The 11,258-nt window shown below is 47.1% G+C and overlaps 1 protein-coding gene across 5 annotated transcripts; it reads left to right on the top strand.

Moving 5' to 3' along the window:
* The first annotated feature begins 438 nt into the window (after window positions 1-438).
* Window positions 439-10,887, top strand: Znf688 (zinc finger protein 688). 5 transcript variants are annotated; one of them, XM_063226830.1, is made up of 6 exons: window positions 440-834; window positions 920-983; window positions 2,898-3,019; window positions 3,667-8,139; window positions 8,452-8,565; window positions 9,544-10,887. In XM_063226830.1, the coding sequence occupies exons 4-6, from the start codon at window positions 7,944-7,946 to the stop codon at window positions 10,053-10,055; spliced, it is 822 nt and encodes a 273-aa protein (XP_063082900.1). In that variant the 5' UTR covers window positions 440-834; window positions 920-983; window positions 2,898-3,019; window positions 3,667-7,943; the 3' UTR covers window positions 10,056-10,887. The 5 variants fall into 5 exon arrangements, with proteins under 5 accessions (XP_063082902.1, XP_063082900.1, XP_063082901.1 ...); XM_063226828.1 differs by having other exon boundaries at window positions 441-834; window positions 9,541-10,887; XM_063226832.1 differs by lacking the exon at window positions 8,452-8,565 and having other exon boundaries at window positions 439-834.
* Window positions 10,888-11,258: the final 371 nt, after the last annotated feature.

The following is an 11,258-nucleotide window of genomic DNA, read 5'->3' as shown; positions in this document are numbered from 1 at the left end:
AAAAAGAGTACTGGAGACGTAACTCAGTAAGAAGTCGCTGGGTTTAATTTCCTAGTACTGGTGCCTCGGGGAATCTGTCCCTCCAGCAGTCGGTAGAGCACAAGACCTGTACAGTATGAATCCGCCTGTCTTCACGGTTCTGCTTCTACTCACCTCGAAGCCCTGAAGATCTGGACCTGTCCGCAAGACGTCTCACAAAAAGTAGCAGTGGGAGTAGCATCCATCAGCCAGAACCTAATAGGTTGCTGTCCGGGAAAAGCGACCCAGGAGCATTTTGGTGTCCCTTTAGTTCGCGCCAGCTCCCCAGAAGTTGCTCTTCACCCTTAGCCTTTCAAACAGGCCGCTCCAGAGAGACCAATCGCGGCTGTTCTTCTTCCCCGAGCCCTCATTCCGATGTCCAATCAACGCACGGGTACTATCAATTGGGTAGCCAATGGGTCCACCCCCGCTTTTGTTTTCCTTGGTGCTGAAGGGCAGAAAGAAACATGCGAGGCATGATACTCCATTTTGGTTGAGGGCAGAACTATAGGTCCTGATGCGCTTCCCTGGGGAAATCAGGACCGGTGTAGCACTTCCGCGCATCCCAGAACTCTGCCAAACATTTGAGAGGTTTTCCCATGGCGCGGCCCCCGGCGGATATAATCTGGGAGGCGAGGCCAGGGACCGGACCTGGCCTTGTACTTCTCCCCGGAGTGGGGGTGTCTGGCCGGCGCAGCGGGCTCTGTGTACCTAGAGTGATGCGCGAGACCTGCGGCCACTGGGTGAGCTCGATGAGACCCGGTGATCCAGCCAGAACCTCGAATACTTGTGGCAAAGGGGACTAATGTTCCTAAGGTGAGTGGCTGGAAAGGGGCCTGAACAGGCCGCCTCATCCTTCCCTCTTGTGTTCTCACCTGAGCTCAATGTTTCCCCTTCACAGGATTTTCAGGTCCCAAACCCCCTTTTATCTGACGCAAGGAGGCCAGAAGTCCCAGATCCAGAGGGTAAGATCCCATGAGCTGCTAGCAGAGGCGAGGGAAAGCCGTAGCAGCCTCATTCGAAAACCTACCCAGCCTTCGACTCGGAATCCTCACCCTACACTCTCCCCTCCCTATGCCCCATCGTGGTTCCGTGCACTTCACCAGCAAGATTCTTTTATTTTTGGTCAAGGGTAGGGAAAAAATATTTCATTTGATTTGGAGTGTAATAAAAGACATTTTATTAATGGAGGAATGCTTTTTATTTTTGTAGCAGTAGCCACGTTTATTATTATTTATTTTTTGTCTTCTTGAGAAAGGGTCTTGATATGCAGTTTAGGCTGGCCTTGAACTCATTTTGTAGCTCAGGCTGGTCTGGAACTTGGAACTATCCTCCTGCCTCAGCCTCCTGAGTGCTGGGATTACAGAAGTGCACCACCACGCTTATTAAGAAAGCTGGGGATTTAGCTCAGCGGCATAAGCACCTGCCTTGCAAGCATGCGGTTGTGAGTTCGATTCTTGGTACCGATAAAAATGAAAAAGACAAAAAAAAAAAAAAAAAAAAAAAAAAAGAAAGAAAGCAAAAATAAAGAATGGGGGAGAACTAGGTCTGCAGAGTGAGGTTGAGCAACTAAAAGAGTAAAAAACAAGATAAAAGAATACCCTAGAGAAAGTAAGGTGGAGAAAAGCCACAATAGCCAAGAATACTATGTTTGCATATTAATTGGGGGGTTTTTTTGAAGGGGGGCAGAGGTTTCAGACAGGACCTTGCTGTGTAGGTCAGGCTGCCCTTGAATTCACTGTGTAGTCTAGGTTCAGACTGGTAGCAATCCTCTTGCATCAGCCTCTCAAATGCTAGGATTACAAATACTGTGCCTTCCCCATTCTTGATATTAATTATGAGGTTCAAAGTGTTGTGGAAAATGCCTCAACAAATTTTAATATGAAGGTGTTAGGTCTGAGAGAAGGGAGAGGAGAGGAGAAGTCCGTGGGAGGAATGGAGCGGAGTGGACGGCCGTAAAAGTAGTGGTCAGCGGTGGCTTTATTCTGGGAATGCGGGGAGGGGGCCCCCGTCGCCGGCCGGCCCCGGGCGCAGCATTGCGCCCGGGGCGGGTGGTCTCTCTCTCTCTCTCTGGCAAACTCTCTCTGGCGAACTCCTCCGGCGAACTCTCTCCAGCGAACTCTCTCGGACACGTGGCGTGGGGGATCTAAATAGCTTAAGCTTAGGGCAGTGCCCCAAAGGCCATTAGGGATGCACAGATATCCCATTGGCGCACAGGTCCTTAAGGATGGGGATACAGAATCACAATCAAGTCCATAGGGGGCAGGGTGGGGGAGGAGTTTAGCTGCAGCCTTTTCTGGCTACAGTGTTTCATCTGGGCCGGCAACTCTTTCAGAAGGCAAATTATTTTTCCTTGGAGCCATCATCACATATTTGTTCCCAGGTCTTCTGTGAATCCTAATATGAGTTCAAGTGTAGGCTTCTTGGTGATGACCTCAGTGGCACCAAAGAAGTCATTTAATGCCTATTTTGCTAACATAATAAACAGGTTTGGGATTGTAAACTCCATGAGGTGTGGGACTATCACCGTTCAGAGTGTCTGATACAAACAACTGTTCAATGTTGTTGACTGCATCCATTACCTCTAGTATTCAAAGCCTTCCTTGTATTAACCAGCAGACAATGGAATTTCCTTTTTTTGTTTTGTTTTGAGAAAAGTCTCACTAAGTAGTGAAAGCTAGTCTTGCAATCATCATGTAGCCCAAGGTGGTCTCAAATTCCTAGCGATCCTCCAGCCTCAGCATCCCAGGTGCTGAGATTAGCATGTGTATCACCACAATCCCACTTGGAATTTACTTTTACTCCATCTTAACTTTCAGGGCAGAACATGGTTTAGAACATGCTGCTAAAGTTTAAGTTTATCTTTTTTCCTGTCTCAGGATCCAGGGATGGGAATGAGAAGAAAGAGTTGAAGAGTCCAAATCAAAAAGAGATGGAAAATGGAATGTCTGTCAAGGATGGTTGCCAGCCAGCATGCCAGCTGGCTCCAATCCTGTGAAAGGTACCTGCCCCAGAGCTCTGCTGGAATCTTAGGCAGGGCCCTATGGAGCCTTGGCTCAAGGACTCTACTCCCTGCAGATCACCATACTCTTGCCCAGACTGTGGCCACAATTTCACTTACCCTTCCCTCCTGGTCAGCCACCAGCAAGTGGCTGTGGGTGCAGACTTTCTGCTGTGACCAATATCAGGGACTTAGCCAAAATCCCCAACTGCCTATATGAGGGGTATGGTGAAAGGATGAAATAAGGACAAATTTAGTAATGCATGACGGGGGGGCAGTGCGATCAGTATGGGCAGCAATGAAGACACTCCAGGCTAGCCACTATTTACTGGATGTTCACAAGGATCTGAAGGATTATCGGATGACTCAGAGTAGCGCTGTTCCTATGCTGATAGAATCTTTCCCTGCAGTGTCCTAGCATCGAGGGACCATTCAGGACTCCATGCCCTAGCCCCTATATCTTTTTTCTTTTCTTTTCTTTTCTTTCTTTCTTTCTTTCTTTCTTTCTTTCTATCTATCTATCTATCTATCTATCTATCTATCTATCAGTACCAGGGATCAACCAACCTTGCACTTGCCAGGTAGGCTCTTGTGCCACTTTATATCCTTGGCCCCTAACCTCAGTTTATAATTTGTGGTCCCAACAGACCAGTACCAGACTCATCTCTCCTGGTGCAAGTACCAGTACCAGCTCCAGCATCCAGTTCATCCAGTTCATCCATGCAAAAGAAAAAGTCTACTTGTGCCCTCACAGTGGGTGCCACCGGAGCTCCCTAGCCATCCACTGGGAAGAAGCCTTACCCCTGTTCTGACTTTGGCCTCTACTTCATCTTCTTCTCAGTTACCAGTGAATTTGCTCTAACCACCAGCCCTGGCCCTGACCCTGCCCCAAATGTGGCAAAGGCTTCAGGCAGAAGTACCCTTGGGTGGCTCATTGGTGGGTCCATTGCTTTGGCAAGAGGCCAAAAGAACAGCAGGCTGCCTTGGGTTTCCAGAACCTCTCTTTATTTTGGGAGGGAAGGATCCCCCAATTCACTTCCAGTATTCTCAATATATTTAAAGAGTATGGGTTACAGGCTCACACAAGTTGATCAGTTTTCTCTGGAATGAAAGAGACAGGTTTACAGTTTGGAAGGGTATAGAAAGGAAGTGAATATTTAAAGGAAACAAAGTTCTTTATTAGGAAACAAACAGAGGTAAACATATGGGAAGAAGTAAACAGGAATCAAGAGCTTTGCTAGTTGCAAAGATGTAGAGTAAAAGTATATTTGTAAAATGTATAGGTACTAGAAAACAGAAATAAAACCATATTTCGTATTTAAAAAAGAGTAAAAGCAGGCTGGGGATTCAGCTCAGTGGCATAGGCGCCTGTCTGGCAAGTACAAGATCATGAGTTCAATCCCCAGTACCCATTAAAAAAAAAAAAAAAAAAAAGGAAAGTAAAAATATAAAGGAGCTAAGAGTAGTGGCACACTCATGTAATCCCATCAGTTGGGAGGCTGAGGCAGGATAGCTTTGCGTTTGAGTCTAGCCAGGTTACATAGTCAGTCCTAGGCCAGCCTGAACTACATATCAAAACCATATCTCAAAAAAAAAAAAAAAAAAAAGATGGGGGGAGGAATTTGAAAAGATGCTTGAGAGCTAAACAAAGAGCTCCTGCTCACGAAGCCCTTTATTCTAAATCCTGAGTAAGATTTCATTGCAAGCTATCCACCTACCTGATTTATCTTTCTAGGATGGTCTCTTCCTCAGAGGGCTTTGCTTTCTAGTCTGTATCTCTCCGGCTCACTGAGAAGGGGTCAGAACCTATTAAAGACCCTGTACTCACTCTGGATCCCCCAGAAGAGAGGGCACATGAAGCTTAAGGAAGGAGATTTCTCAATGGAGAAAAATAAGGATTTAAGAGTTGATATCCTTAGTCATTTGGAACAAAGTTAAAGAGCACATAACTCAAGAGGCAAGATAATTTGAAACTTCAAGCAGATAAGCAAAAATGGGAATACAAGGGGCTGAGGGTTTAGCTCAATGGTGTAAGCGGCTGTCTGGTTAGCGTGAGGTCATGAGTTCAATACCTGGTTTAAAAAAAAAAGAATGGAAATACAATAAAGAGCTGGGTGTAGTAATATATACCTGTAACTCCAGCAGTGAGAAGGCTGAGGCAGAAAGATCACAATTTCACATCAGTTTAACCTGGGTCTACTTAGGCAATTGAGTAACTAGTGTAACCCCCATTTCAAAATAAAAAATAAAAGGGGCTGGGGATTTAGCTTAGCGGCATAAGCACCTGCCTTGCAAGCAGATGGTCATGAGTTCAATCCCCGGTACTGATAAAAAGATAAAAAAATAAAAATAAAATAAAAAGGACTGTGAATGTATCTCAGTGTGAAGGTCCTGTGTTCAATTCCCAGTGAAGAAAGGAGAAGAGAAAGAGAAGAAGAAGAAAAAAAAAAAGAATGGAGTATAATCAGCACATTGTATCAGTCAGTCGAATAGCTAACACCCAAAATTTAAAAGAGGAGAGGTTTATTAGGCTCCCAGTTTCACAGGAGTCAGTCCAAGGCAGAATCATAATGGCACATGGGCTTGGAATAGAAAAGTGGCTCAGTTTACACTGGCAGGGGAGCAGAACCAGAGAGGAAGGAAGGAAGGGTTGAGGGACCAGACACAGACCCCAAATTATGCCTCCATGACCTTTCCAGAAACATCCAGAAGTATAATTTACTAATCTCCTAGGTGACTCCTAAGCCAGTCAAGTTAACAATATAGCATACAAATCACACACTTGTAGGAAATACTTATGATGCTTTATTGCATTACTTATTTTGGGATTAGAGGTGAGGGAGAGGGGATAGAAACTAAAGCATCAAGTAGTGAGAATGATTCTCTCCTTGGCCAAGCTTTTCTCCACTAGGTCTCAACCTGGACCTCTAAGCACTAAGACAAAACACTTTACAGTTCTGACAGCTCAAGGCCACATCCTTAGGATGATCTCATCCCCAAAGTACCTACCCTAACTGAGAAAACTCAAGGCTGCCAGAAGAATTTACTGTTTGCAGCTAGGCATGGTGGCACATGCCTGTAATCCCAGCACTTGGAAGGCTGGGATTTTTGTAATTTTTCACTTCCCAGACTCTACTAACACTGTGTACCCTTTTACCCTATCTCTTTATTCTTGTTTAAAGTGCTCACTAGGAACTGGGGATTTAGCTCAGTGGCACAAGTGCCTGCCTTGCCCAGCAAGCACGAGGCCACAAGTTCAATCCCCAGCACCAAAAAGAAAAGAAAAAATAAATAAGTAAAGTGCTCATTAGTCTGGCATTGTGAGGCAGGAGGTCTAGACTACATAGTGAGTTCAAGGCCAGCCTCAACTATGTAATGAGTCTCTGTCTCAAAAGATAAAACAAGCTGCACACTTACTCAGGCATGGTGGATGCCTGTTATCCTAGTACTCAGGTGGCTGAGGCAGGACTGCTGTGAGTTCAAAGTGAGATTGGATTACATAAAGAGACAGTCTCTGGGGGCTGGGGATTTAGTTCAGTAGCATAAGCACCTGCCTTGCAAGCAGACAGTCATGCCGATCCCTGGTACCGATAAAAAAGGAAAAAGACAAAAAAAAGAGACAGTCTCTGAAAACCAATCAACATCCACAACTGTAACCCCACCACTTGGGAGGCTGAGGCAGGAGGATCACTGTGAGTTTGAGGCTATGCTTAATTACATAGCAAGACTGTCTCAACAAACAAACCAGCCATGAATGCTGCCACGTGTCTGTTATCCTAGCAGGTGGGAGGCTGAGGCAAGAGGATCATAAATTCAAGGTCTGCCTAGTCAGTTCAGGCTGACCTTGAACTCACTGTGTATCCCATGCTGACCTCAAACTCACAGCGATCTTTCTGTTTCAGCCTCCTGAGTGATGGTATTACAGCTATGCATGACAACTGTGTCATGCTTTACTTTTTAAAAAACATACACGTTAGTAAATTTGGCAAAAATTACACTGTAATTTAACATTTTCTCAGTCTAGCTCCTTCCTCACTAAGCTGGTGCAGCACCAATCTAATAGAATGGGAAAAGCGGAGCTAAGGATTCAAAGGGTCCTGTTGGCTCCTCAGCTATAAACATGTACATACTTGGTTTCTTCCTTGGCTTGCTGTACCTAGGGTTCACCAAGGTGGGAACGTCTTTCTGCAGTGGTTGGATACCAGATTGCAGATCCCGCTGCAGAGAAGCCTGTCACTTTCACAATCCTGGAAACCACTGCTGAGGTCTTCCAGGAATTTCCCTAGGACCAGGGGATTCCGGTCCTCTGCCCTTTTCAAATGCTCCGCCAGTCCAAGGCCAATCATGACGCAGCTTCTTCTCTTAGTTACAGCCAATCATTGATCGCTTTGTATCTAGGCCGAAGAGAGGCCAGTGAAACCGCCTGTGTCCATCTTTCTTGAAGGCAAAAACGTTTTTCGGGACTTCCCTGCCCGTCCTACTGTTCTCACTAAAGCCAAAGCTCCTGCGACGTCCATTATTTTTAAGGGCAAATGGGGCGTTAAGCCAGAGAAACCAGTAAGGCGCCATATTTGATATGCTCAAGAAAGACGCCTTTAAGTACAATCGGTAGCAACTGAAGCCGGGTTGGTGCCATATTTTCTAAAGGCATCTTCCGGGCCCTTTAACCGCGGTATCTCTGTCTAAGCGGCCATGAAGTGACTAAACACCTAGGAGTTTTAGTTGTCCGCCTTAGAACCCTCGAACCCTTAGCAGCCAGTCCCTGCTACTTTGGATTCCACACCTGGCAAAGTCTGGAGACCAGGCTGGGCGGGGCCGGGGCCTGGACGACCCTCCCTGTGGACGACTAGAGCTGACGCCGGAAGCGGGGAGGCGGTGGCTCCAGGGACGAGGCCAGGCGGCAGGCGTTAGGAGCAGAGTCCCCATGGCGCCACCCCCATCCCTGCTTCTGGGGCCACGACCCGGGGAGACCCAGCGTTGTTGCCGGAAGCCTGGGGTCGTGAGGTTCGCGGACGTGGCTGTGTACTTCTCCCCGGAGGAGTGGGGGTGTCTGCGGCCCGCGCAGAGGGCCCTATACCGGGACGTGATGTGCGAGACCTACGGCCTCCTGGGCGCGCTCGGTGAGGCCCCGGGCCAGTCCCTCACCTTCTTCACTGGGTTCACAGGGGAGATGGTGTAGAAGGACCGACTGCATTGTGAGCTCTAGTCCTGCACTGTTCCAACAGCACCAGCCATCACCAGTTCTCAGGATTTTAGCTCCCCCCCCCCCCCGGGAGACTTTCTATCCCACATCCTTTTCAGTCAGGCAGGAGCTCTGCAGACCCTGTCTGAGTTGAGCCTAAGTTCTGTGGAGGTGCCCTCACCTCGGCTGGGGGATCCACCTTCCCAGGACAGCCTCTCAGGCTAGCACTGTGATCCCTGTTCTCTCCCAGGATTCCCAGGGCCAAAACCAGCCCTCATCTCTTGGATGGAACAGGAGAGTGAGGCTTGGAGCTCCGCCGCCCAGGATCCTGAGGAGGGGGAAAGCCTGGTAGGAGCTCTGAGAGGTGAGGGATGGTCCCAGGACTCCTCTGACTTGGTTTTCCAGGGTTTCCTGTCTAGCAAAGTTTTCTTTCAGGTCCTACAATTAAAGCCCTAAAGCCAGGTGCAGTGGTACCCACAAGTAATCTCAGTACTGAGGAAAGCTGAGTAAGGAGTTAAAGTTCAAGTTCCAGCTGTGCAATTTAGAGAAACTGTCTCAAAATTTAAAACAAAAGAAGTAAAAAAAAGACTGAGGGCTGTAATGGTTTGTTCTCCATTAGCACCAAACACACACATGAAGAGCGGATCTGTACTGGACTTTGAAGTAGGAAAGAACGCAGCTCTAGTACTTAAAAATTTTTTAGATCTTGGGGCCATAGTCATGTTAAGACCACAGTGGGAGCCCAAATCCAAGACTTAGAGATTTCTAGGTCCCTCTTGCAAAAAACATCTGACCGCAGACTCAAGCAATCCTCCTGCCTCAACTTCTGAGAGTGCTGGGATTACAGAGGTGTATTGGTATTACACGCATATCCTACTGCCCCTGGCTACTTCCTTTCAAGAACAAGTAAAACAGCCTTTAGGTCTGCCTTTCAGTTCCTCAAGCAAGGCAAAGAGGTACAAGAGATATTATCCAGTAATTGACAACTTGACTCTTATTCCCTTACCATCTTCCAAGGGAGTGTTCTCGAGGAAATAGGTTTCCTCATCTGGAAAAGCCCTATTCGAAAATACATAAATAGGAAACCACACTATTAACTAAGGCTTACAGAGCATTTACTAAGTGCTTACCATAAATCTAATAATTCTTCCAACATCCATGTGAAGTCAAGAAATTATTTTTTCTCATCTGACATGAGAAAAGCGATTTGAATTGTTTATTTTCTGCCAAAGTGTGCATATTAATCACTGGGCAGTACTCTTATGGCAGTACCGTAAGTAAAGGACCCTATAATCTGAGATAGTCTATGGAAAAAATGTTTTTAACTCTTATTTCCCAGCAGACACCTCAACCAAGGAAGAGGAAATTGACGAGCCAGGAGGCAAGGGACCTGGAATGACTTCTGGGAAAGAGTGGCCTGAAGCTTTGATTGAACACAATCCTGACTCGTCTATCAGTAAGGCCTCAGCAAGATCACAGCCACCCACGAAAGTTGCCTGGGACCAGATGGCAGTAGCTCAGTCTCCTGTCCCTGGGCCCACCATAGATGCTCAGGCCAGCCAGCGGTGCCACGTGTGTACAGACTGTGGTCGCCGCTTCACCTACCCCTCACTGCTGCTCAACCACCGGCGCATGCACTCCAATGAGCGGCCCTTCCCATGCCCTGAGTGTGGCATGCGCTTCAAGAGGAAGTACGCCTTGGAAGGGCACCAGTGGATCCACCGCTCCTGCTCTGGGGGGCGGCGGGGCCGCAGACCTGGGATCCGAGCTGTGCCTCGGGCCCCAGTCCGAGGTGACTGGGACCCACCTGTGCTCTTCCGGCACTACCCCGACATCTTTGAAGAGTGCGGGTAAATGGCTTCTGCAGGCCAGAGTTGAGCCCAACATTGCCGCTAAGGATTGCCTGGCTCCTGAGGCAGGGACTTGAGAACTGAAACTCATCCCTTGTGTTTCTTTCAAGGATCCCTCAAGTTTCCAAACTTGTAAAAAAAAAAGTGCCTGTAACGATCAAACAGATTAAACTGGGAGTGGTGGGACACACCTGTGATCCCAGCACTGAAGCGGCTGAGTTAGGAGGATCACTGTGAGTTCGAGGCCAGCCTGAACTGCACAGTGAGACCCTGTTTCAAAAAAAAGATCAAATAGATCAAACTTGACAACCTTCTTCCCATTCCTTTGTTTAAAAAAAAAAAGGAGAGAATGAGATGCTGGACTTTCCTCACAGTGTTACCTCAATAGCAGGTGCAGGTGAGCCCTTTCCCTTATCTCAGGGAACATCCATTGGATCCTTATTTGCTTAGGAAGTACTGGTGAGCTGGGACTTAGGCCAGGGGAAAGGCCTCAGAGGCAGGACATGGTTAACTAGCTGCTTCCAGCCGGAAACCAGGCAACTAGTGGAGTGGTCACTGACCGTGTGGTGTACACATCTTGTCTGTGCAGTTTGATCAAAGGCATTGCTGAAAATCACATGACATGGCCCAGGGACTTAGCTTAGCAGGCCTGCCTTGCAAGTGCACAGTTGTGACTTTGATTCCCGGTACTAAAGTCCCGTGGCTTCCTGGCCTCAGTTCCCACATCTGTAAAACAAAGGAAGATTAATATCTACCTCAAAGGTTTGGTTTGAAATCTTAATGGGATAATACTATGTATGAGATAGTAAATGTGCAATAAACATTTGTTGAACGAGTGAATTGAATTATCAATATTTTGTATTTTTAGAGAGTACAAAGATAAATAGCTCAGTAGTAGAGTAAATGCTTAGCATCTTTAAGGCCCCGGGTTCACTCCTTATCACCAGAAGAAGAAAAGTAGAAGGAGGCAGGGCATGAGGACCAACAGTCATGTTTTGCAGATCAGTAAAGAGGCTCAGAGAGATAAATGTATAGTTTCACTCTTTGGCAGCAAGACTGGAAACTGAGGAACAGCCTAGAGATTTTCCCCCACTGTCTGTGAAGCTGGGACACAGGATACAGCCCACCCTGACTAGGGAAGCTTTGCAGAAACCTGGGAGCCCCAGCAAACCTGTATATCCAGGAACTTTGCATTCAGCCTTTCTTT

The sequence above is a fragment of the Cavia porcellus genome, unplaced genomic scaffold (genome assembly GCF_034190915.1).
Source record: "Cavia porcellus strain 051 isolate PalLab524CR breed Dunkin Hartley unplaced genomic scaffold, mCavPor4.1 scaffold_16, whole genome shotgun sequence".
Classification (NCBI taxonomy): Eukaryota; Metazoa; Chordata; class Mammalia; order Rodentia; family Caviidae; genus Cavia; species Cavia porcellus.
This window is presented reverse-complemented; position numbering and strand designations above follow the sequence as displayed.

Bases quoted from the DNA above. Each gene is read 5' to 3' on its own strand.
- Znf688 (XM_063226829.1), top strand. From the start codon at position 7,944: ATGGCGCCACCCCCATCCCTGCTTCTGGGGCCACGACCCGGGGAGACC. The intron at 8,140-8,451 runs GTGAGGCCCCGG...GTTCTCTCCCAG, and splicing joins CGGCCTCCTGGGCGCGCTCG to GATTCCCAGGGCCAAAACCA. The intron at 8,566-9,540 runs GTGAGGGATGGT...CTTATTTCCCAG, and splicing joins CCTGGTAGGAGCTCTGAGAG to CAGACACCTCAACCAAGGAA.